The 26940-nt window shown below is 43.0% G+C and overlaps 1 protein-coding gene across 1 annotated transcript; it reads left to right on the top strand.

Annotated features, from left to right (window-relative positions):
* The first annotated feature begins 202 nt into the window (after positions 1 to 202).
* Positions 203 to 24151, top strand: CTCF (CCCTC-binding factor (zinc finger protein)). The gene is made up of 11 exons (XM_012660585.1): positions 203 to 220; positions 4473 to 5262; positions 5606 to 5776; positions 9430 to 9563; positions 11809 to 11929; positions 12557 to 12706; positions 16229 to 16389; positions 16922 to 17104; positions 17683 to 17818; positions 21342 to 21503; positions 22654 to 24151. Exons 1-11 carry the CDS (start codon positions 218 to 220, stop codon positions 22836 to 22838), a joined length of 2196 nt encoding a protein of 731 aa, XP_012516039.1. The 5' UTR covers positions 203 to 217; the 3' UTR covers positions 22839 to 24151.
* Positions 24152 to 26940: the final 2789 nt, after the last annotated feature.

Here is a 26940-nt window from a genome sequence, read left to right on the forward strand (position 1 = left end):
CTCCCGAGTAGCTGGGACTACAGGCATGCGCCACCATGCCTGGCTAATTTTTTCTGTATAGATTTTTAGTTGTCCAATTAATTTCTTTCTATTTTTAGTAGAGACGGGGTCTCGCTCTTGCTCAGGCTGGTCTCCAACTCCTGAGCTCAAACGATCCATCCGCCTTGGCCTCCCAGAGTGCTAGGATTACAGGCGTGAGCCACCGTGCCCGGCCGAAATGGTAATGTTTTGAACATACGGGGTTAAATAAAATAGATTAATAAAATTAATTTCACCTGTTTCCTTTTACCTTTTTCCTTCTCTTTTTTTTTTTGAAACAGTCTCACTCTTTTGCCCTGGCTAGAGTGCCGTGGCGTCAGCCTAGCTCACAGCAACCTCAAACTCCTGGGCTCAAGCGATCCTTCTGCCTCAGCCTCCCGAGTAGCTGGGACTACATCCTTTTACTTTTTAATATGAAAAATTTTTATTTAAAGTTACACAGAAGTTCACATTTGTGGCTTACATTATAATTTTATTGAACAGTGCTGGTATAGAGAATTCCTATCCCAAAAATAATACATCTGAACAACATTGGGTTTATAAAAGTAATTATAGTTAGGATCATGCTTAAAGTAGTCTTTCACAATCAGAAGTATAAATGAGATCTTAAAAATGCAAGCACGTTGCTCAGACATTTTTAATTTATTGGCACATTTTAAAGTACTATACAAATGTCCCTGGACCCCCACCTTCTGCAATAATATTTTGTTATATTTGTCCCCACTGTTATAAAACAGCTAGTGAGAGGCCTTCACATTCAATGTTGTAGAATTTTTCTCTTGGTTGAGACAAGGGACTAATGAAAGAAAGTAATGGCAGAACAAACCAGACTGGCAACCCACCAACCTCAGTTTTCCATCAGCCTTGTTTTGTTCTATGCAGATGGTGGGCTTTGCTGAATCTGTCCAAAAATGTAGGTTGCTTCAAGCCTGACTTTTGCCCTCAAAGAGTTTTCATACCCAGCTGGGAAAATAGATCATTTTGAGAAAATTTTAAGTGCAAAATTGTGTGGTTATTTTTATTAGCAAACACATTCAGAGCAAAGCAGTGGCCACAGCACCTCAGAAGGCTTTGTTGTGATCTGAGAGGAGTGGGTAGGACTTAAAGTACAGAGCAAAAAAGAGGAAAATGGCAGTGGGAACAACTGTGTTCCTATGAAAAGACAGCTTGACTGAAAGGGAAAGCGTGCTGGAGAGCAGCAAGCTGTAAGTCTGAATAGGTTATCGTGGGGTCAGATGCTGAGAGGCCTTGAAAGCCAGAAGGGTGTTAAATGCATCATGCATTTTTTACAGAAATAGAGATACACTTTTTGAAGAAATCAAGCCCTATTCTTTGTGAAGTGAGTGAGTCTTAACCTCCCTGCCCAGAAAGCATAAGTGGTTTTCCATTGCAACCATATGAGGTATAGTCTTCATATTTTGTCATTCAGGACCATCCAAACTGGCCACAACCAACACATCTTTCGCCTGTCTTAATACCCTCTCTGTCCTGTGCTTTAAACCAATTCTTACTCTTTCTCATAATTAATTCTCGTATGTATGTAAGGACCCCACCCCTTCCCCTGCAGAATACACACTGCCCCCATCCCCAGGCTCTGCCTTCGAGTGTCCTGCCCATGTTTCAGAATTCCATTCAAATCTCGCATTTATGAACCATTTTGCTACCACAACTGGTTATATTATCTTTCTCCAAACATACCTGGTTTTACCTTGAATCATTGTACTACCTATTTTGTCCCTTATGCTAGACAGTAACTCCTAGAATGCAGGACCAGGCCTTGCCCATCTCTCTCTAGCCTTTTTTTTTTTTTTTTTTTTTGAGACAGTGTCTTGCTCTGTTGCCCGGGCTAGAGTGCCATGGCGTCAGCTTAGTTTACAGCAACCTCAAACTCCTGGGCTCTAGCAATCCTTCTGCCTCAGCCTCCCAAGTAGCTGGGACTACAGGCATGTGCCACCATGCCTGGCTAATTTTTTCTACATATTTTTAGTTGTCCAGCTAATTTCTTTCCATTTTTAGTAGAGACAGGGTCTCGCTCTTGCTTAGGCTGGTCTTGAACTCCTGACCTCGAGGGATCCTCCCACCTTGGCCTCCCAGAGTGCTAGGATTACAGGCATGAGCCACCGCACCTGGCCTCTCTCTAGTCTTTGTACTACCTTACAGGTGGTCCTGGCTTAAGGGGCTTTTTCCCTGACTGCTAGCATGGATACAGTGTTAAGGTGCCTGGACAGAGAATTGGAGAAAAGTGTCTCTAAATAGAAGTAGCAAAAGCTTTGTTTGTGATTAGGCTAAAAATATGAAACACTTTAAATTTTAATTTTGAATTGTTAGGTCAGATTATTGCCTTAAATTAGATGATTGTTGAGACCTATTTTACTCTTAGAAATTTGTGTACTCTAGTTACTCACAAGATTTCAGAGCCAGAAACTGAATTGGCGGATTTTTAAGGCAAGGTCTCACTCTGTTGCCCAGGCTAGAGTACAGTGGTGCATCACAACTCACTGCAGCCTGGAACTCCTGGGCTTAAGCGATCCTCCCACCTCAGCCTCCCAACGAGCTAGGACTATGGGCATGTGCCACCATGCCTGGCCAATTTTTTTTTCTTTGTACAGACAGGGGCTTGCTATGTTGCCCAGGCTGATCTCTAAGTCCTAGGCTCAAGCACTACTGCCTTGGCCTCCCAAAGTACTGGTATTACAGGCATGAGCCACCTCACCCAGCCTCAAAGCATTTATTGAGTACTTACCAGCCTGGGTACAGTGCTAATGAGTAAAAACTACTTGTTAGATGTGGTCCTTGTCCTCAGGGAACTCATAATCTCATAGGGGAGAGAGATGAATTTCAAGTCGGTGGTATAACATAGGAGGCAGTTTTGTCTGGTGTCTACAAGCAGGGCCATAGAAGTCTTGATCCAAGTTCTGATTTTGACTCCAAAAAACAGGGTGAAAAAAACTTTGACAGGGAGGCGGAAATGAGGAATTGTTGCCCAATGGATATAAAGTTTCAGTTATACGAAATGAATAAGTTCTAGAGATCATTTATATAATATAGTATCTGTAGTTAATAATATCGTATATGTGCAATTTTTAGGTATATCAATTATACCCTAAAAAAGCTTAAAAAAAAAAACCATGACAGAGCATGTTTTCTAAAGTAGAATTTCGTTTAAAAACAGCAAAGCTATCTACCAGTGGTTTTTTTTGTTGGTTTTGCACGTGTGTGGTTTTTTTGTTGTTGTTGTTTTTGGACAGGATGTAACTCTTTTGCATGGGCTATAGATCAGTGGGGTCATCATAGGTAACTGCAACCTCAAAGTCCTAGATTCAAGCAAGTCTCCTGCCTCAACCTTCCCCAGCAGCTGGGACTACAGGCATGTACCACCATGCCCAGATGTCTACCAGTGTTTTCTAAATAGATAGAGGAAATGTATAAAATTTATTTTTAATTAATTTCTTAGTTGACATAAAAATTATATATTTATGGTGTGCATCATGATGTTTTGAAATATGTGTACATTGTGGAATGGCTAAATCAACCTAATTAACATACGCATTTTTTGTAGTGAGAACACTTAAAATCTGCTCTCAGTAATTTTCAAGTATACAATACATTGTCGTTAACTGTCGTAGCCATATTGTACAATAAATCTCTGGAACTTACTCCTCCAATCTTGTGTTATATACTTTTTTCGCTATTTATTGATTTGAGTCATGTCCAGGAAGATTCAGACATTGTGATTGGTTACTGTCTCTTAAGTCTCTTTTGTTTGTACCAGACTTTCTCAGTCTCAGCACTATCGACATCTTGGCCCTGATAATTCTTTGTGGTGGAGGACTGACCTGTGCCTCTTAGATTGTTTAGTAGCATCTTTGGCCTCTACCCATTAGATACCAATCACACATCCCACCCTGAGATAGTAGTAGTAACAAACAAAAGTGTCTCCAGATCCTGCCAAATGTCCCTGAAGGCAGTCACCCCAGGTCAGGAACCACTGATCTCTGTAGGTTCTCCCTCTATCCTTCTGGTTTTTCCTTCTGGTCATTTATTTGCAGAAGGAACCAAGTAGTTAATCCTGCAGGGTTTCCTGCAGTCTAGATTTCACTGATTTCATCCCTGTAATGTAATTCAAGATCTTCTGTCACCAGTTTCCTGTTAATTGGTAGTTGGATCTAGGGGCTTGATTAGTTTCAGAATTTTTGGTTTTGTTTGACAAGATTGCTTTAGGTGGTATTTTTTTCTTCCATCAGTAGACACATAATGTCTATTGTGCCTTTTTTAATATTAACAACCACTTATTGGCCAAAGGGAAGCTTAAAATAACAACCACCACTGATACCTCATTCATTCATTCACCAGGGGTCTTTTTTGTTTTAAAATTCGTGTTTTTATTTAGACAAACTTTATTTTAAATAACAATCTGTTCTCCCTTAATAAAGGAAGGGGAAATGGAAGGTGAGGCGGTCGAAGCCATCGTGGAGGAGTCCGAAACTTTTATTAAAGGAAAGGAGAGAAAGACTTACCAGAGACGCCGGGAAGGGGGCCAGGAAGAAGATGCCTGCCACTTACCTCAGAACCAGACAGATGGGGGTGAGGTGGTCCAGGATGTCAACAGCAGTGTACAGATGGTAATGATGGAACAGCTGGACCCTACCCTTCTTCAGATGAAGACTGAAGTAATGGAGGGCACAGTGGCTCCAGAAGCAGAGGCTGCTGTGGACGATACCCAGATTATAACGTTGCAGGTTGTAAATATGGAGGAACAGCCCATAAACATAGGAGAGCTTCAGCTTGTTCAAGTACCTGTTCCCGTGACTGTACCTGTTGCTACCACTTCAGTAGAAGAACTTCAGGGGGCTTATGAGAATGAAGTGTCTAAAGAGGGTCTTGCGGAAAGTGAACCCATGATATGCCACACCTTACCCTTGCCTGAAGGGTTTCAAGTGGTGAAAGTGGGGGCCAATGGAGAGGTGGAGACACTAGAACAAGGGGAACTTCCGCCTCAGGAAGATCCTAGTTGGCAAAAAGACCCAGACTATCAGCCACCAGCCAAAAAAACAAAGAAAACCAAAAAAAGCAAACTGCGTTACACAGAGGAGGGCAAAGATGTGGATGTGTCTGTCTATGACTTTGAGGAGGAGCAACAGGAAGGTCTGCTGTCGGAGGTTAATGCAGAGAAAGTGGTTGGTAATATGAAGCCTCCAAAGCCAACAAAAATTAAAAAGAAAGGTAAAATGAGTTTATTCATAGTAGTTTCATAAAACCATTTTGGGATAAAGCATTCAACACAGTGCATATGCAAGTTATTTTAATTGTTTTTTTAAAGGTTATTATGTGGGTACCACTTTTTTTAAGCAGTCTAAGTACTTTTTTTGCTTTCGAGTACTCTTTTTTAAATACTAAAGAGAAAGAAATAAATGTATTAGTAATATGAGATAAGTATGATTTAATATGACTTAGATTGGGCTTAGTTATAAAAAGCTAGTAAAATATGTTCATAGAAATTTAAGATTAGGATTATTCTTAATACTTTGAAACCATGTGGCAAGTAAGTGTTTTATTTTACATATAGGTGTAAAGAAGACATTCCAGTGTGAGCTTTGCAGTTACACGTGTCCAAGGCGTTCAAATTTGGATCGGCACATGAAAAGCCACACTGATGAGAGACCACACAAGTGCCATCTCTGTGGCAGGGCGTTCAGAACAGTCACTCTCCTGAGGAATCACCTTAACACACATACAGGTGCTGGATAAGAATGTTGGGGGCTACAGCATTGCCAAGGTTCAAACTTGGGTTTTAATTATCATTCAAGCTAATTCCGTGGGGAAGTTTTTTGTTCTTTCTTATGGTCCCCTTTTTGTAAAATTGGTTTTTTTGTAAGCAAATACACTTGATTATAGGCAAATAAATGTAAAGGAAATCTAGTGAGAGATAATCCAAGTTATATAAGGGTGGTGATCCAGGAAAAAGCTAGTTAACCTGGAATAATTCCTGAAGACTTTACCGTTGTATTGTTGAGTTTTTAACAACGACAAAAAAGGACCCTAAAAAGTCTCAGGCAATAAATGCCAGACACCGTGAGGAAGAACATTAGACATAGAAATAAAATCCTGCCTTTATAAAAATGATGGCTTTTTCTCTTTCTGGTTGTTTCACCTCAAGGAAAATAAGTAAGTCATAATCTCAGGATGGAAAATTTAAGGCATCCTTCTGGCAATTCAAACATTTATTTGTTTGAGCGCTGTACATACTTTAGCGTTCAGATTGCTAATATTAGCTTCATGTAGGCTGTGACCAGGTTCCGGGAGGTCACTAAAGTGGAGAGACTGTGCTGGACCTCTCTCTAGGCTATCTTCTGGGCTCTGTTTTCAGTGTAGGCACTTGGCTGCAAGTCCTCACCATTTTTCTTGCAGAATAGCTTCTATCCATATTTTCTACCTCATGCATAGAGCTTTAGCTGTATCCGCATTCTCCACCTCATTTTGTGTGACAGCTCTTGTTTTTGATTTGATGTGCTGAGTGTCAGATGAGCATGATCAAGTAGATGTTGGCCTATGAGCAGTATGTCGTGTATGTTTTTTGCTAATGTGACTTAGTCACTTTTTAACATCTCCCTAGTTTCTACTCATTTAATAGTATGTTTTATTTAGTACTTTGAAGACACTATGATAGGGCAAATAACTAAGTAAAAGTAGCTCACCCGTGACAGGACTTCTGAGACAGACAGGTGTGCCTTGATGTGGGCATTCTGTATTGGTCTACTCCAGCTTTTGTTTTTTATTTTTCCTTTTAATTAAATAGACTTTTTTTTTTTTTTTTTTTTTTTTTTTTGAGACAGAGTCTCACTCTGTTGCCCGGGCTAGAGTGCCGTGGCGTCAGCCTAGCTCACAGCAACCTCAGATTCCTGGGCTCAAGCGATCCTCCTGCCTCAGCCTCCCGAGTAGCTGGCACTACAGGCACGCGCCACCATGCCCGGCTAATTTTTTCTATATATTTTTAGTTGTCCGATTAATTTCTTTCTATTTTTAGTAGAGACGGGGTCTCGCTCTTGCTCAGGCTGGTCTCGAACTCCTGAGCTCAAACAATCCGCCCACCTCGGCCTCCCAGAGTGCTAGGATTGCAGGCGTGAGCCACCACGCCCGGCCGACTTTTTTTTTTTTTTAAAGAGCAGTTTTAGATTCACAGCAGAATTGAGAGAGAGGTCAGAGTACCCATGTACCCCAGCCCACACATACATACACACAGCCTTCCTGCTCTCCACATCCCCCCACCCCCAGAGTGGTCCCTTGGTCACAATTGATGAACTCATGTGGACATACTGTCATCACCCAGAGTCCACAGTTGACACAAGTTTTCAGTCTTTGAAAATAAGAAGTGTGGTCTTTCTGGTTACCCAGAACTGATTTGGCAGGACTGATTCTAACCAAACCCACAAGAGTCAGATGTGTATACCAGAGTATCAGTTTATGGTGAGGAATACACTTTTTCGTTTTTTAGATGCAGTTGTATTGCATTCTAGGGGATGCTTTTGCATATGTTAAGATGCTGTAGCAGTTGAACGGTGACTTGGTAAGGATGGACCTTGAGCAGAGGGACATAGATGGTCATGTGGGGCAGCCTGAGGGAAATCCCTGCCCTATAGCAGTGTCCACTTCTTTACTAATTGCCGTGCTTTAGTGTACCAGAGGCAGGCCTCTTCTCTCCCCTGGATAGTACTAGGAAAACACACTGCTAAGTTAATTTTCAGCTTGCCTTTCCATCCTAAAAGAAATGGATTCTGCTTTCCTTCTCTTGTTAATTGTTTTACTTACTTGACTATACCACAAGACTATATGTTTTTCACAGAAAGAACTCTATCCTTCACTCCTACATCTTCAGTGGTACTGAAGGAGCAAATTGAGCAAATGAGCATTCCTTGGAATTTCTTATTACTCTCATATTCCAATCATACTTCCCTCTCCAAGAGTCCCTTCGTTCTCTAGGAGAATCATTTCTGCAGACGGCTAATCCTGTTTATTACATCGTGGCACTTCCTAATTCCATTCTCAAAGGCAGCCTGCTTTGGTTTTGGTGTTGGGATTACCTTTTTGTCACTTCTTACCACTGCTCAAAGTCATAGATGGTCACTAGTTTCTGAATAACAGTCTGTGAAGACAACACTGCATTGTGCTGTCAGCTTTATCTCCTTAGAACTTTCATTATTGCCTGAACATGGTATTTTTAATGCAGTACTCAAGAATGTAAAATGGCTGGAAAACATCCACTAACGTAATCAGTTATGTTGTGAAGTTGTTATGTGAGGATATATTAAAAAAAACACTAAGATTCTTTCAGTGAAAAACAAAAGAAATGTAGGGGGTATACTATTCATAAAAATGTTTAAATATTGGATCAGTTGACATTCAGATCACAGAATATCAGACATAGATGTTTGAAAGTGATCTGTTTAAATCACATAAAAGGCAGTACTACTTTGTAATGCCTTTGATAAACCCTCTGGAATTCCTTATCAAGACAAATTTATATAGAAAACAAGTTAATACGTTTGTGGTTTAAAAAAAGAAGAGAGGCCGGGCGCGGTGGCTCACGCCTGTAATCCTAGCACTCTGGGAGGCCGAGGCGGGTGGATTGTTTGAGCTCCGGAGTTCGAAACCAGCCTGAGCAAGAGTGAGACCCCGTCTCTACTAAAAATAGAAAGAAATTAATTGCACAACTAAAAATATATAGAAAAAATTAGCCGGGCATGGTGGCGCATGCCTGTAGTCCCAGCTCCTTGGGAGGCTGAGGCAGAAGAATCACTTGAGCCCAGGAGTTTGAGGTTGCTGCGAGCTAGGCTGATGCCATAGCACTAACTCTAGCCTGGGCAAAAGAGTGAGACTCTGTCTCAAAAAAAAAAAAAGAGAGAATTGCAGAATATGGACAGCCCAGTGGCCCTATATATGTATGGTCATAATACAGTAAGATTTGATGTGTGAACAGATCTCGAGTCAAATATCCATTAATTCTGTAACGTAAACTTGATAAAACATGAAAGTATAAAAGATGTTTTATATATTTTAGCAAAGATTGAAACAGAATGATGTTTCTATTAACTTTTGTCCATAGAGACTAGGATATTCACAAAATAGGGATAAGAAGGATTTTATATTCAAAGGCGACAGATTCAAATGAGTTATTAGGAGAAACCAAATGTTTGGTGGGTGTTCTGATATCCAGGGGTTAGTGTTATAAATTCAGCCAGGCCCTCACATAGCTTTTGGAGCCACTCTTAAGCCAGTGTGGTTGATGGGATGACTTAGGGTCCAATCGCATGCATCAGTTCTATGCCACACATTGAACTCCACATCAACTGTGCCCTTGATCTTGCTCTTCCTGTTATACCCTCTTTTCTCTAGGTACTCGTCCTCACAAGTGCCCAGACTGCGACATGGCCTTCGTGACTAGTGGAGAATTGGTGCGGCACCGGCGTTACAAACACACCCACGAGAAGCCATTTAAGTGTTCCATGTGCGATTACGCCAGTGTAGAAGTGAGTGTTCAGCTTTCTGTTGATAGCTCTGTTGGGTAGACCATGATTTCAGTACGAGGATATAACTACCCAAACTGACTTAAGATGAGTTAGAAAATCTGACTAGATAATTAACAATCCCACACCCACACCCTCCCCCCGCAAAAAGTATAATGAGTGTGAAAGATTTACCTGTTTAAAAAAAAGTACCTTGGGAACACTCATTCTGTGGCATAGAATGAGGTGTTGCCCAAATCTAGAATCTCAACTAAAAGCCAGTGAAGATCCTTAAAAAAACAAAAAAACAAACAAATAAACAAAAAAATAGTTCCATGTGTTATTACGGGCAAATTCTACCAAACTTCACAAATAACTAACTCTACCCAAGAGCATTTAAAAATGGAAGGTTTATTAACTATTACATAAGACTACCCTGTTAGCAAAACTGGATAAGGATGCTACCACAAAGAAAGCTATGATTCTCACAGAAAACCAAAAATTTCTAAATGAAATTACTAACCAGCCAAACTTCAAAAGATAAGTGATTACTGAGTATATCTGAAACACAAGGATAGTTCAACATTAGGAAATTATTGATATATATTAGGTTAAAAGATTAAAGAAAAACCACATGATCATTTCTGTAGGTAACTGGGGGGAAAACCTATAAAATTCATAACTGTTTAATGTCCTAGCAAGTTAGAGGGTAGAAGAAAACTTCTTTAATATAATAAGGCATATAGCTGGGCACAATGGCTCACACCCTTTAGGAGGTCAAAGCAGGAGGATTGCCTGAAGCGAGGAGTTTGAGACCAGCCCGAGCAACATAGCATGGCCCCCGTCTCTACAAAAAATAGAAAAATTAGCCAACCATGGTGGTGAGTGCCAGCTACTTAGTGGCTGAGACAGAAGGATTGCCTAAGTCTGGGAGTTTGAGGTTGCAGTGAACTACGATGATGCCATTTTACTCTAGCCCTAGCAACAGAGCAAGACCCTGTCTCTGGAAAAAATAAAATAAAATAAAAAAATAAGGATTATACACCAGAAACCTGTAGTGAACCCCTCCTAATTAATTCTGAAACATTGAAAGTCTTCCCATTAAAATCTAGAACAGACAAAATATCCATTCTTACTGTTTCAGCATTGTACTGGAAATCCTAACTAATAGAATAAAATATGGAAAGACAAAACTTGTTTCATGCAGACATATTTGCTCACAGAGAAAATTCAAGAATATAAGCTAAAAAACTTAGAGCGTAAGAGTTGAGTTGGGTGGCCAGATATAAGATAAGCATACAGAAATCAGTAACTTTTGTAGTTACTGATAGGATGATATGAAATGGTTGAAATTCTAATAACAACGAAATGACTCAGGGATAAACTGAACAACAAAAAAAACAGTATCTGTGAAATCTATGTGAAGGAAACCTCACAAACTTTTCCAAAGCACGTAAATAAATGAAGAGACATTACAAGTTGATTCTAAATTTCAATTGGAAGAGTAAATGTGAATGGCTAACTTAGAAAAATTTGAAAACAGAATGAGGGGGCTAGCATATCCAATATGCTATTGGATATTGTAAAATTATACAGTAAATGCAGACATTTACTGGAATAGATAAATAGTTCATTGGAACAATAAGTCCTGGTGCATTTGGGAATTTAATAGCTGATAAGGAGACAGATCTTGGGAAGAGAATTACTCAGTAATGCTGTTAGGACAGTTATTTAACCACTTACTGTGTATGAAATTGTGGTATGTAACACGTATAAGTACGGGGGTTTTCGTCTTAAAATTGGAATACTTTTTTAAAATTTCAAAAAAACATTAGTGAGTGTTCAAAGTACTTCTTGGAGTAAAGTTTGAAAGTCACTGTTGGAATAGTGTACCCAGCAGGAGACTAAAAGCACAGTCAATGGTAAGAATGATAAATTGGACCCCTAGAGGATGGCCTGTTTAGGAAATATTAATGATAAGAAAAGAGGGTGAACAAAATTGAACCATGTGATTGGTAACAATTATAAATAGTGACCAATCTTGACTCATCTACACCCCCATCCATTTACCCTCTTCTCTTGGATTATGATATGGATTTGAAAAACAAAGGTTATAAGTAACAAAGAGGAAGAAAGATGATCTTTTAGACTTTTTCCTGTATTCTTAACTTCAATGCCTCAAAGCTAAGCTTTTGTGCCTAATCCACAGTGTTCATGTTGTAGTCTATGTTAATGGAAGTTATATGGTTCGGTTGCTTTCGTGTTTCAGGTCAGCAAATTAAAACGTCACATTCGCTCTCATACTGGAGAGCGTCCGTTCCAGTGCAGTTTGTGTAGTTATGCCAGCAGGGACACATACAAGCTGAAAAGGCACATGAGAACCCATTCAGGTATGACTTCTCCACTCCTTGTATTAATGAGCTCCTTTTCAGTGGATCCCACAGGACTCGATGAACCACCACATGCCCCATTGCTTACCTGAATGGAAGACTGGCATAAATGTAGTATATGATTGAATGCTTCTTTGGCATATCCTCTGAATTCATTGTTCTGAAAATACATTAGAGAATAGATTTCGTTTTGTTCAACTTGAGTACTTCTACCACATGGAAATAATGCTTTTAAGGGAGAGATAAAATGAAATTAAAATCTAGAGTTTACTTTTAAAAGTCTGGGTAGATTACTTAACCCACCTTGTTCAGTTTTCCTAAGTGCTGTCTTTTCCTAAAAAGAAAACTTACAGGTCTTCCATCTAGTAGTCTCCCCAAAAAGTAAGCACGGCCGTAATGTGGTGGATTCCAGAGCAGAGCTGGGCAGAGCATAGGGGGCCGGCAGCAGATTAGGACTTGTTTGTCATCTCTGAAGATAGACGTGAACTGGGCGCTGGGACTGAGCCTCAGCCTTCCTCAGTAAGCCCTGTAGATTCTTTGGTTGAGCATATCTACCACCTGCGTTACCCTCCCATTAAATTATAGTATTTATTTGTTTAATTTGTTCATTCTGTATTTCCTTTTAAGGGGAAAAACCTTATGAATGTTATATTTGTCATGCTCGGTTTACCCAGAGTGGTACCATGAAGATGCACATTTTACAGAAGCACACAGAAAATGTGGCCAAATTTCACTGTCCCCACTGTGACACGGTCATAGCCCGAAAAAGTGATTTGGGTAAGTAGATTAACTAGTGGCAGGTGAAAAAAATATTTTGAAGGATTAATGAAAATGCAAGGACCATAAATAGCTTCACTTTCTCTCATGTGTGTCATTTGTATGATTGACCTGCCATTCAGGGAAAGCCATGGCTTAGCAGCTGTATTTTTTTTGTTTTTTTTGTTTTTTTTTTCTTTCTCTTATTGCAGTCAGGCCACAAGATTCTATCCTGAATATAGCTCATCTGTAAATTAATGAGAGCTGTAATGGGAGGAAACAGTATGCCTTTAATCAGTAGCCTTCATTCTCCAAATAGGAAAGTGACATAGTATGATTCAAACTAAGGTCAATGCATTGCATTTTTTTCAGAACATTTGATCTTCACAACCATATGAAGTAATCAAGGCATATCTTATTCTGATATTTTAGGTGATGAACCTGAAGCCCAGAGAGGTGTCTTTACCAAAGCTACACAACACAGCCTCTGAGTGGCAAAGCTGAGCTAAAGTCCTCTTGAGTCCTTTTGAGCTGTGTCTCACACTGGGGTATATATAAGTACCCAGACCGCATCAGCATACCCAGCCTTAGCATAAATATGGCCTGTCTTTCTGCAGCACTGGTTTTACTCAAAAGGTTTTGAGGAAAGTTATGCAATTTAGCTGGTATTTTAAGACATTTCTGGATTTTCATTGATACATAATAGTTATATTAAAACATTTTTATATTAATATGACAATATTGACCAAAATGCAAACTGACATACCATGAGTTTGAAGCAGAGGACTTTGGGCTCCATGTAAGACCATGGGTCACATGTTCTACTCTGCTATTAAGGACTTTGTTAGAAAGGTTTAAGAGGCTCTGTCCTCAGGAAAATGAAAGGGTGTGCTGTTTTTGTCATGTAAAAACTGAAATTTAAATGAGTAATGTTTCCCGTGCAGTATGTGCGAGCCATTAGGCCACTGTCTGGATTATTCAATTTTTTGAAATTATTCACTTTCATGATGCAAATAAATACCTTGGGTGTTTTGTACTGACATGATACCTCTTAGAGCCTACATAATGAGCTCTTTATGAGGAGCTTAAGTGCCTAGAAGCTATCAAATAATGGTTACCTCCCAAAACCAATCCAGAAGTTGGTTTCCTCTTGTTAAAGCAGTCCTGATTTTACTGTAATAAATGTGTAAAGAATAAAAACTGAGAGTCATTCTTTCCCTTACCTCATTTCCATTCCCCAGAATTGGCCCTGTTTAAATTTGGTATAATATCACCTCAACTAAAGCAGACTTACAGCACGATAAATTCATGATCCCAAATGCAGCTGGGCCCTAATTGCTTCTGGGCAGTGCAGCTGCTTGTTCTTGTCAGGTGTGCTCCATTCTGTTTAATGATTTCATTTGTTCATCCATTCCACAAATGTTTGGGTGCCTGCTCTGTGGGAGGCACCATACTACAATGTAGAGTTGAACAAATCACTCTTACCTTTAACCAAACTTCCTCCCATTTTCTCTCCCCTCCCTGGTCTGAGTAAATGACTTATCTTCCTACTTCACAAAACAAATAAAGGCAACAGATTGAAACTCCAGATTTTCTGTTATCAAACCTACTAACCTACTTGCATCTGCATTTGTCTTCTCTTTCCCCATCTGTTGCTAGAGAGGTGGTGGCACTCTTCTTGTCTGCGACCCGTCCCTCTGCCTCTTCCCTGAACCCTCCTACTTCTGTCTTCATGGCAGTCTCTACACCATCATTACCTTTATCTTCATGGTCTTACTACTTGGTCTTTCCTTTCAACTCTGAACATGTTCATGTATTTTAAAAATTAGCTAGGCATGGTAGTGCATGCTTATAGTCCCAGCTACTTAGGAGACTGAAGTGGGAGGATCGCTTGAGCACAGGAGTTCAAAGCTCGAAGCTACAGTAGGCTATGATCACTCCAGCCTGCGTGACATTGTGAGATCCTGTCTCCAAAAAAAAAAAAATCTTCTGCCTCTAGTCTTCTCCTTCAGAGCCAACCCTCTTGAAGAGTTTTGTATCCCTCACAGTCTTCCCTGGGTCATCTTTCCCTCACATCTGGCTTGATACCCCATCACTCCGGTAAAGTCACTCTTGCTAAGATCACTTAATGATCCCACACACTGAATGTAGTGAACATTCTACTTCTGTTTCACTTGATCTCTTAGCAGTATTCTTATAGTTGACTCTGCCCTCCTCCTTAAAGTACTTCACTCCCTTGGCCTGCATGACACTATATCCTGTTGGTTCTCTTATTTCTCTGACTGGTCCTTCTCAGCCTTCTTTCATTTTTAACATTTGTTTCTCTTACTGGTCTTAGCTCTTAGATTTTTTTTTTTTGGAGACAGAATCTCACTCTGTCACCCTGGGTAAAGTACAGTGGCGTCATCGTAGCTCACTGCAGCCTCAAACTGCTGGGCTCAAGTGATCCTCCTGCCTCAGCCTCCTGAGTAGCTGGGACTACAGGCATGCGCCACGATGCCCGGCTAATTTTTCTATTTTCAAATTTGGCATGATACCACCTCAACTGAAGCAGATTTACAGCACCATAAATTCATGATCCCAAATGTAGAGATGGGGTCTCCTTCTCACTCAGGCTGGTCTCAAACTCCTGAGCTCAAGCAGTCCTCCCGCTTTGGCCTCCTGGAGTCCTAGGATTACAGGCATGAGCCACTGTGCCCGGCCAGATTTTTTTTTTTTCTCTAAAAGAGAGGATATATCACACACAAAAAAAAGTAGAAAAAAAAAGTTGTTGTCTCGCTATGTTGCCCAGGCTGGACTCAAACTCCTGAGCTCAAGCAGTTCTTCCATCTCAGCTCCTCGAGTAGCTGGGACTATAGGCATGCACCCGTGTCCTGCTTAACTCTTAGATTTCTTAAAGTATTACCCATCCTCTTCATTTTCACTCTTTTTGCCCTAGCAATCTCATCAGTTGACATGGTCACCCTCGAATCCTAACGACTCCTAAATTTATGAGCCCACTTCAGATCTTTCCTTTGAGTTAGACTTCTGTAGCCTTCTATCCCTTTCCATCCCATCCCTACTTTGATATCTCTGGTATTTCAAATTCAAGGTGTCTGAAACTGAAGGTCTAACACTTCCTTCCATGCTCCCCCAAAACAAACAGAGCTTGGTGTTCTGCTGTCTTCAACTATTCCTGTCTCAGTAAGTGCTCCTATCACCCGCCTGGTTTTCCAAGCCAGAAACCTGGAAGTCATTCCTGACACCACCTTCTTCCTCACTCTGCATTCAGGCACTGAATCCTATTGATCCAACTTCCTCTGTCGCTCATCAGTTCTTCCTCTCCCTTCCATGTCTGTTGCCATCACCTTTGTCCACCTTCTCCCACCTATCTTGTTTCAGCAGTCTTTACTGGTCTCCCCACATCTGCTTCTCCTCATAATTCATTTTCTGTATAGTAGCCAGAGTAATTTTTTTAAGAAGCCGAAGAAATGTATTATTAACTTGTTAGGATGCTTGTTTGTGTTTTCACAAGTTACACTGGGCTTTGTATTTTGCTTTCAGGTGTCCACTTGCGAAAGCAGCATTCCTATATTGAGCAGGGCAAGAAATGCCGTTACTGCGATGCTGTGTTTCATGAGCGCTATGCCCTCATCCAGCATCAGAAGTCACATAAGAACGAGAAGCGCTTTAAGTGCGACCAGTGTGATTACGCTTGTAGACAGGTAGGAACCATCACAAAACCATCGATGCCTCATCAGTGTCAGGTATTATCAGGTTTTTTATGTCTCTTAATACGGTGGCTGTTTTTAAGGATAGCATTTTCAAGCTGTGGTTTGTGAAGAATGTCAGCAAAATCAAGGGTCTTGCTGCTTGTCAATTATATCATCCCATTCTCCAGCTGATACTTTCTTTAGTCACAGCTTACCTCCTTCTAAGGCAGACTTCTTTCTCAAAACTGTGAAAATCAAGTCCAGGACTCAAGAAAGGGAAAGACGCTGGTCTTGGGGCATGATGCTGAGGAGGGAGCCACAGGCAGCAGTAGCGAGCAGCTTTATCTGTGCTAGAATTTATGGAAACAGTTTTGCACCCCGGTAAAGATAGCTTTATCATCACGAGCAGTGTGGAGTGTAGACCCTTGGATGAGAAAGGCCTATGTGTGAATCAGGTAGGAGCATGTAGGCGGTGGCTGGGTAGCTGCCCGGGATCAGACTCTGAAGCCTCCCCGCGCCCCCCCCGCCCCCCCGGCTGTTTCAGGAGCGGCACATGATCATGCACAAGCGCACCCACACTGGGGAGAAGCCCTACGCCTGCAGCCACTGCGACAAGACCTTCCGCCAGAAGCAGCTCCTCGACATGCACTTCAAACGCTACCACGACCCCAACTTTGTCCCCGCGGCCTTCGTCTGTTCTAAGTGTGGGAAAACATTTACACGTAGGGTAAGGGTCAGAACTTCGCTTCCCCTATCATGGTTCTTAATATGGGATTCTTGATTTTCCCCTGCAAAGTGGGGCAGTTTTTTCCACTGAGGTTATAAACATAGAGATGCTCCATCGTTTGGAAAGGGCCAATCATCCCTATCTCGAGGTTTTCTATCCATATGTGAACCCTTCCACTGATAGGGGATGAAGTATCTTTGATTAAGTCTGATTGGTAAAGGAATTTCTTTAGGTGGATTGAAACTTGTATCCCATCTCACCCTTAGCCAGCTTCAGTGTGTCCTGGATCTTCCCGTGGCGGGGCCGGGGCACGTTAGTCAGGTCTGCACAGGACGAGGAGCTGTTCTGATCCACCCCCGTCCCTGTCTGTGGGCTGCTGAGCCGCCCCTGAGAGGTCCTAGCCTTATGCATTCTCCTTGGATGGGGAGAGCGTGTTCAGGACACACTTAGCAGATAGCAGAACTTGCAGACTTAATATTGATACCCCAGATTTTGATATTATTAAACTGAAATAAAGAGAACTTCCAGTCTGATTTTAGCTTTTTTAGTGGTGTGAAAGACAATTTTGTTCCTTTTAGAATACCATGGCAAGACATGCTGATAATTGTGCCGGTCCAGATGGCGTAGAAGGGGAAAATGGAGGAGAAACAAAGAAAAGTAAACGTGGAAGGAAAAGAAAGATGCGCTCTAAAAAAGAGGATTCCTCTGACAGTGGTAAGTGACTTGTTTCTTGATTTGGTTACATGAGGCAGGTTTTGGAGCCCAGTTTCCAGTATATTTATGTAGGGCTGTGCTGGGATGTAGAGGTGGGCGAGTTACTCTTACTTCCTTTAAACTTCTAATTTTCCTAATGTCTGTTTACATTTATTTTTTTCCTGGGGCACATTTTCTTTTTCCTCGTGGCATTCCAGTGCTTGTTAATACATTATATGCAGTGTTCAGTTAAAGCCAAAGCAAAGTTAATATCTTTATTCAGTTTATTCAAATTAGTGATATTCTAAGGCCAGCAGAGTTTCTTTTCTATGTTCTTAACTTTTACATTTAGGAAACTGGTCTAGATTTTGAGCAGTGAATCTAATGGACATGAAGAAGGTTGCTTAAGCATCTTGACTTGTGGTTTGACTGCCTGTGTCAGCCTAGCCTTGAGATGTGTTGATCAAATCAGTGAAGGTCAGCCTTTCTCTTCCTACCTTAATCTCTCCATTTTTAATTTAAAATCTTGCCTATTTTCCTTTGATTGGTGCTCTTTGGGGTGTTTTATGTCTTTCTAAGTCATGAAACCCAAGCAGGGGGTATGATTAGAGGTACTAAGCCTCACAAAGAAGGATAGGGAATAAGAGTTGGTAATTTGGGAGCCACATTTGATTACACAGACATGTTCAAAAGTGTTAGATTCTATAATGTGGATACCTGGGCTACTGGCACCCAGGTGAGAAGGCACATCGGTGACTGAACATTTAAGGCTTTGTTGGAAAAAGTTGTGGAGAGTTTTATTTTAGGGGATGCACTTCCCCCAGAAGCACCATCAGACTGGAGAGATTGTACATGGTGCCTAAGGATTCCTCATTTTGTCTTTTGCATTATTTATTAGTAGAAATAGTAGGGAGGGAATGAAATTTATTTTATTTTTTTGAGACAGGGTCTCACTCTGTCGCCCGCGCTAGAGTGCAGTAGAGTCATAGCTCACCTCAAACTCCTGGGCTCAAGTGATCCTCCTGCCTCAGCCTCCTGAGTAGCTGGGACTACAGGTGCACACCACAACGCCCAGCTAATTTTTCTGTTTTTTGTAGAGACAGGGTCTCACTGTTGCTCAGGATGGTCTTGAACTCCTGGCTTCAAGTGATCCTCCTCTGCCTCAGCCTCCCAAAGTGCTAGGATTACCTGCGTGAACCACTGCACCCAGCCAAAATTTTTGAAAAATGAACATATTAGAGAACTTCAGTCATTTTTATTATAAAACTTAATCGTGAAAGCACTAAGTTTTTAGATGTTTAACAAACAAGGTTCCCCCTTTTTTAAAATTTTGTTTATTTTAACAAGGCCTTCGTTTTCTCAACTGTTTCTGGGAAGATATTCATCCACTAAGCAGAATAATAATTTTTTTGATATCATTTTTAATAGAATATCTTTTTAGCAATATCTTTGGTCACTGAGTTTAAGTGTATGCCTCCTTTAAGATGTCAGTTTGCTTAATTTTTATGAAAGTACACATCTCTTAACTGAGCATCTTTGTGGATCCCTTTGTTTGGCTAAGAAGTATTGTAATAAACTCTTGGGAGATACCAGAAATGTCAGAAGACCCCAGATATTACTAGTGATTGCAGATAACCTTGAACTTAGGGATCCTATAGTTGCTGTTAGTTGCATAGCCTCCTGCTGCCACAGATTCTGTCCTGTGCCTTTCTTTCTCATGGTACTGCCTTGCTCACATCTGTGCCTCCTCTCCAAGAAGACCAACTTCACCCCCTAATTGTACATTGCCAGAAGCATCTTAAGGCTAAAGAGATTATTGATGGTTTCTGACAGATTTCTATAATTCTTCCTTTTGTCTTCTGCTGGTTAGTAGAGCATGGAGTTTGTTTCAGGGCCTCATACCTAGTGTCTCTTTATCCCCCCCAGAAAACAAAAGTCATTTTGGACTCCATTCCACTAATCGTGTGACAAAGGCCTTGCAGTCATATTTGTCCTGTCCCGGAAGTTCTGCCCGTTGGCCACCTACAGAGATTGACCAGCAGAGTCTGCTGCTATTTTCAAGGCTTTTTGCCAAATTACTTCCAAGCCAATAAGCCTTTGACCCTATTAACCTTCTTTGTGTGCTTTTTTCCTCCCAATTCTGACTGAATTTATTTAGTTTTCTAGGCTTTGGGCCAACTTAGGCAATAGGGGGCTTGAATAAGTTCAACAGGGAAGCATCTCATTCTTGACACACTGCCACCTACCAGTGTGTCCCCCCACATTTTCACTTCGGAGAAATAAGGCATTTTGTCCTGAAGATGAGGCATTTACCCACAGATCTCTAAATTTAAACATTTTGTTCCAGAGAAAGAAAGTGTACGTTAATAACCTGTGCTTTTGGAGGAAGGCAAGCAGTGTACGTTTCGTGCCACAGTAATGAGGGAGGGGAGCAAGCACTCTTTGGCTGAGAGACTCAAAGCTATGTTATATGGCTCTTCATCAGTATCATTTCTATACCAGTTCCTTCACCTTTTTTTTTTTTATTTGAGACGGTCTCACTCTGTTGCCCAGGCTAGAGTTCAGTGGTGTCATCATAGCTCACTGCAACCTCGAACTCGTGGGCTTAAGCAATTGTCTTGTCTCAGCCTCCCACGTAGCTGGGACTACAGACTTGCACCACCGTGCCCAGATGATTTTTTGTATTTTTTATAGAGCCGAGGTCTCGCTATGCTGCCCAGGCTGTTCTCAAACTTCTGGCCTCCAGCGATCTTCCTGCCTCGGCCTCCCAAAGTTCCTTCACTTACTTTACCAAGGATGGACAGTCCTAGCATTAGGGAGAAGGTTAGGGGGTTAAGAATGACCCATGGGGTCTGGTACAGTTGGGAATTAAGTCTAAAAACTTGGCCTTAAGAAGAAAAATTAACAGTAGCTTCAGAAGAACTCTTGCCAATCAGATAGAACCTTACAATGCATAAGGCATGTCGTCTTGCTAGGCATGGTGGTTGAGCGCCTGTAGTCCCAGCTGCATGGGAGGCTGAGGCAGGAGGATCACTGGAGACGAGGAGTTCAAATCCAGCTTGGGCAACATAGCGGGACCTCATCTCTATGAATTTCTGTCTTTCCCCCTGACAAACACACACACCCACCCCTTCTGTCCACTCAGATGAGCAGGACCACATTTCCAAAGGCCCATCTCAGGCCTCGCGTCCTGCTTTATCCTGTATAGTAAGTAGAGGGAACATTTATTTTCAACTTAAACACTATTTCGTGGTTTTGCTACTTAACTGGTATAAGATGGAATTGCCTCTAAGAATTTGAAACTCAATATTCTGAAGTTTAAAAGGAAAAAGTAACATCCAGTCCACGTAAAATGTGAATTCTGCCACAATACCAGTTTACCATATTACTTCTGATAGCAAAAATTCCAGCAAAAGCATTTTTAAATGGACTTTTATTACTAACGTAACATGACTTCACAGAATATATAATTATTTGGGTTTTTTTTTTCTTCCTCCACTCTACTCCTCGCCCCACCACCTGTGCTTCCTGATTTCATGAGAAGAAAATGCTGAGCCAGATCTGGATGACAATGAGGATGAGGAGGAGCCTGCTGTGGAAATTGAACCCGAGCCAGAGCCCCAGCCCGTAACCCCAGCCCCACCCCCAGCCAAGAAGCGGAGAGGACGACCGCCAGGCAGAACCAACCAGCCCAAACAGAACCAGCGTAAGTTGCCCGGCTCCGCTCGGGAGCTGGCGTCCTCTCCTAGCACGTGAGGGAGCCAGACGGGTCCATGTTCTTTGGCAAGATGGGAACTAAGCCATGAGAACAAGTTACAGTCTCGTCAGGAACAAACTCTCAGGAAGTGATTTTTTAGGAGTTTTTACTGAGGAACATCTGAGGAAGTCTCTAGAGGCCTGTTACATTTCAAGGAGAACAAGTCCAGAGTAGAAGGGTACTTATGTTCCACAAGATGGGTACTGGTAACGTGGGTGGGTTTTGCAAAACAACCAGCGTCACAGTCAGCTGGCAGAATTGATACGGTGATGCATGGACGGGAGCCAGACCTTAAAGGATGGGTCTTGAAGCAGTGTTTGTGCTGAGATTGCCCCTCCTAAGAATTCCGGCCTGTAGATTCAAGGACTGGCCTCCTGGTTTATGGGAGGACATGGCAGAGGTGTCACCCTCCACCTCACACCACAAAGGACAGCAGACTCGGGGAGATGCAGGTCTCCACGCTCCTACTCATGTGTCTCTCTAGAGCTCCTGAGAGCTGACAGTTTATTTGGTTTTTGATTTTTTTTTTTAAACAAATGGCAGGTTTAATCTTTTTTTTTTTTTTTTAAAATGTTCTCCCTGAGCCCCATGTCTGTCACAGAAAAGGAGGTTAACTATAGATCCTGAGTCCAGCCCTCTCCCACTTACACACACTGGAGTGATCACACTGGTGGGAGGGCCCCGGGTGTGGAGCACTGCAGGATCAAAAATGTCACCTTGCTGTTAGGTGGGTCACCTGCACCATACACTCCAAAGTCCTCTTAGTCGCGTGCTGTCTGCACTTTTTGCCTGCCTCTCACTCTCTTGTAAAGACTAAATGTATGACATGAAGGAAAACTAAGGATTTTAATGTGTAATTTGGGAGGCATTTGAAGGTGACTGTGTCAGCATTTTGTTCTTTATTAGAGTAGGATATTGGGGATTTATTTTATGTGGCCACATTTTAGATCTTTTAAGTCTTTTTGTTGGCTTTCTCGGTATCACTACTAAGGCCTTTTCCTGTATTGCAGACATTCCCTTCGCTGTTGAGTCTGAAAGAACCTTGTAATCCTTGGGGGCTTTAATGTACATTTGTTTTGTTTGTGCTCTTCTTTGCCAGCAACAGCCATCATTCAGGTTGAAGACCAGGATACAGGTGCAATTGAGAACATTATAGTTGAAGTCAAAAAAGAGCCAGATGCCGAGCCCGTGGAGGGGGAGGAAGAGGAGGCCCAGCCAGCTGCCACAGACGCCCCCAACGGAGACCTCACGCCCGAGATGATCCTCAGCATGATGGACCGGTGATGGTGGGGCCTCGCGCGTCACCAGGACTGCTCTGGGCTGTGTTTCAACGGCCAACATCTTAATTTTTCTCCCTTCTTTCTTCTTTTGGCTTTGGGAAAAGCATCATTTTACACCATTTTACCAAACATACTGAGAACAAAAACTTCAAGGATGATGTTAGAAAAAATGTGATTTAACTAGAACTTGCTGTCTGATATTAGCAAATCATGGAATGTTCTGAGTCCCTGAGGGTTCACTTTGAAGTGCTGAGGACAGTGGTGACGCCTCGCTAGTTTTCCTAGATGGAGACAGAGACACTGACCCCTCTCTCTCAATATGGTAAACCACTCCAGGATGGCCACCAGGTTTCCCAGAGTTCTATGGTCTTCTTCCCAAGAGAGTTTTTAATTGTAAATGCAGACTTGGGAAGGACTTAGACTTTTAAACTCTTTTTTGCTTTTGCTTTTCCCTGACTCCCTTTGCTTGGAGTCAGCTGCACACCAGTAGTATGGCATGCTACGATCGGTTTCTGTCCTGAAAGCTTTGCCTCTTTCTTGGCAAAGTTTCTGGTATGGTCAAGCTTGTAAATAACTTTTTTTACATTTTAATCTTTTCCATTAATTAAGAGGTTGAAAAGAAGTGCAGTGTAAGAAAACCCAGCATTTTAATTACTTGCAAATTAAGTTACCACAGACTCTAGTGCGTGAATGTTGACGAGGAATTGGATCACAATCATGTAGCAGAACAGTACCCAGACTGCTGCCTGCTAGTGACGGACACCCATGTGGAAGATCATGATTTCCAGCCCATGGAGCCAGCATTTGAACCTTGTGCACCTGATTTTCAGTTATGATTTCCCATCAACATTTTCTTTGCTGTTTGTAGCTGAATGTTGTTTTATAAATCCTCTGTTAAAGCAGAAGGGTGATTATGAGTGGGTCACAGCAGACCTTACAAGCTGGGCCAGAAAATTTCACTAGGTCAGTAATTTAAACTTTGGATCTTCAAAAAAGAAAATAATGTGAAGTAAAACCAACTAAAAAGTGATTCTTGCACATGAACTATCACGTTTAAAATGTGTTTTTTAGAGAGCCTCAGTCTTACTGATTTCAAACACTTTTTTCTTCTGTGTATTGCTTTTAAGAGAGCCATCAGTTAGCTATCAGACTCTAGGTTGATGCATTTTGTACTTAGCTGTACTGTGTGATATTTTTCATTATTTTAGGACGCCACCATGAGACCTGTAATAAAATATGTAATGGGGTTGAAAGCTGGGGAGGAGGATCTACTGCTGTACAGCTAATAAATCATAACGGATTAACAAGTGCTCCAAAGACTGTCTTGCGTGATTGCTGCCTGGGGGAGGGAGGGCTGTGTACGTGGCTCCAGGCTGTGCAGGCCTCTGCCTTTCAGAGGCAACCTGTATTCCTGGAATGGCACATCTTAGCAAACGGGAAGAGATGATCTTGGCAGGTGACAGATACTGAGTGCATCCTGCTTTGACTTTTAATTCCCCCACAAGTGTGCGGTAAGTAGATGGACAGCGGCCGGCCTCTGTGATCCACTTTAGGAGTGGGCATCCTATGTGCACAGCTGGTGGGCCACAGAGCTGCCTAGAGTAAAAGGGCTGATGGGAAGCTCTGTCCTCAGCATCTCAGCTCAAGGAGGGCTGGGGATCAGTACTTGAAGCTCTGCCAAATACAGGGGAACAAAAGCTGGGCCCAGCGTGCCCTAGAGGAGCTCATTTGAAAGGGGAGGCATGTGAACAACGGCCAGGCTGTGAGGAGAGATGCTTAGATAGTACAGCTGCTTGCAAGCACCACGGAAGACAGATGGAAAGGCAGTCACGTCTACGAGCTTACGCATTAGTGCAAATCACATTGCTGCTACTGTTGGCCGTATCTGGGCAGATTGGTTTGGCAAACCCATTTTAGATGAAAACGTTTTTTGTTTTCGTTTTTGAGATAGGGTCTCGCTCTGTCACCCCAGCTAGAGTGCAGTAGTGTTGTCATAGCTCACTGCAGCTTTAAATTCCTGGGCTAGGCTCAAGCAATCCTCCTGCCTCAGCCTCCCAACTAGCTGGGACTATAGGTATGCATCACCACACCTGGCTAATTTTTTTTTTTTTTCCTTTTTTTTTTTTTGTAGAGATGGGGTCTCACTGTGTTGCTCAGGCTGGTCTCAAACTCCTGGCCTCAAGTGATCCTCCCACCTTGGCCTCCCAGAGTGCTGGGATTACAGCCAAGAGCCACCTCGTCTGGCCTGTAGGGTTTTTTTTAAACCAAAATTCCAGCTTGCCAGTTTGCAGTGAGAAGTAACAAAGGACAAGTGCATGTAGCTTTTGGCTGCCTTGTGGATGTCTGTGCAGTCAGGTCTCCTAGGGAAATAGAACCCTTGGCCTCCTCTGGCCTTGGGACTCGGCCAGGCAGTCAACTCTTTGGATTGAGTGTTGGTCTCAGGCTGTTGGAGCACAAGGTCTCCATCCTGTCTGGGGGCTGGTCCCGCAGCAGGGCCAGAGTACCTCCTACCAGAGTTGTTTCAACGGGCACATAACTTTTCTTTTTCTTTTTTTCATTTTTTGTTTTTGTTTTTTGAGACAGAGTCTTGCTCTGTCGCCCCAGGTGGAGTGCAGTGGCGTCATCACAGCTCACTGCAGCCTCTACTTCCTGGGCTCAAGTAGTCCTCCTGCCTCAGCCTCCCGAGTAGCTGGAACTACAGGCGTGCGCCACCACTCCCAGCTAATTTTTTCTATTTTTGGTAGAGATGGGTTGAGATGGTGTTAAGGCTGAAAAGGGATCCTCTGCAGCATAGCCCATGATACCCTGTGACTCCAGTAAATATAAAACCTTGGCCAGGCACGGCCTCTGTTCACAGGAACTCTTGGCAGCATCCTCTCCAGCTGCGTGAGCCCTCCATGTGCATGTTGCTTAAGTGGAGGAGACTTACTCCCCCAAGTTGCTGTTCAGTTCTACTTTCTGCCTTGCCCAGTTTTGGGTGGACCTCAGCAAGAGAGGGCTGAGATGGGGGGGTGCAGGTGACTGGAGGATGCTCCCACTGTCTCCAAGCCCCAAGGCAGGGCTGGGTAGCTAGAGCCCACTGCCCAGTATGTGGTCTCCTACTCGGGTCATTTAGCCTCTGCCTGCCTGAGCTGTGGGGAGGTAGAAGGCTGCTCCTTATCTCCTAAGTGAAGTTTCATTAGATCGTAATGGAAGAAAAAAAATGTATCCCTTCCTGTGAACCTTCCAGAAACTAAGTCCCTGGTGTTTTATAGGACAGCACACTACTCTGGCTGGCAGACCCCACCCATGACTTTCTGCCCCTCTCAGCCCTGGAGACAAGAGGTCCCCTCTCTCTGTGGCTGCCCCCTCCCCGAACTCTCCAGCTGGGGAGGATGCAGACACAGGGAGAACTCCTGTGTAACCGGTGTTTGCTCACGAGACACTCCAGCCCTCCTGGAGGACCTTGGGGTTCACAGGCCTCACCTTAGCCCGAGGCAGCCCCCTGAGGGCCCCTGGCACAAACAACCCTCACCGTGGGCCCTGACCCAGCCTGAACCTGATGAGAGCTGAAGACCCTCTGCTGCACAGAAGGGTGTCAGGGCCCATCTGTCATTTTTTCTGTCCTTCCAAAAGTTCATGGATCCCCAACAGGGTTACAGACTCCAGGTTCAGAGCACCAGGGCAGGACTCCCGGCGTTGCGAGAGATCGGGCGCGCCGCGCTGCACACACTCGCCTGGGCTTAGGTGGGGACGGGCCAGGGTGGGCTGCAGGAATCCCCGGGCGGGCAGCGCCCCCTGGTGTTCTCGGCAGGGAGTGCGGGGCGGGGTGGAAGTTGGGGGCGAGGAGCCGCTGGAGGTACGCGACACGCGTGACCCCCCTCCGCCCCCGGCCACACCACTCGCCAGCCTCGTGACTACCCTGGCGAAGCTCCCGCTCGACGGGGCGGGCAGCTGGGACTCGTGCCCCCTCCCACAACCCCAAACCCGGGCGAGCTCTGCGCAAAGCCGGGCCGGGGAGGGGCCAGCTGGGGGCGGCCGGGCAGGAAGCGGCGCGTACCTTCCGCCGCAGGAGGAGCAGGTGGCTGCAGTGCGGCCCGGGGCCCGGGCTTCCTGTGTGCGCGCCG

The sequence above is a fragment of the Propithecus coquereli genome, unplaced genomic scaffold (genome assembly GCF_000956105.1).
Source record: "Propithecus coquereli isolate 6110/MARCELLA unplaced genomic scaffold, Pcoq_1.0 Scaffold67, whole genome shotgun sequence".
In the NCBI taxonomy this organism is placed as follows: domain Eukaryota; kingdom Metazoa; phylum Chordata; class Mammalia; order Primates; family Indriidae; genus Propithecus; species Propithecus coquereli.

Bases quoted from the DNA above. Each gene is read 5' to 3' on its own strand.
- CTCF (XM_012660585.1), top strand. The intron at 5,777-9,429 runs GTGCTGGATAAG...TCTTTTCTCTAG, and splicing joins TCACCTTAACACACATACAG to GTACTCGTCCTCACAAGTGC. The intron at 9,564-11,808 runs GTGAGTGTTCAG...TTCGTGTTTCAG, and splicing joins GCGATTACGCCAGTGTAGAA to GTCAGCAAATTAAAACGTCA.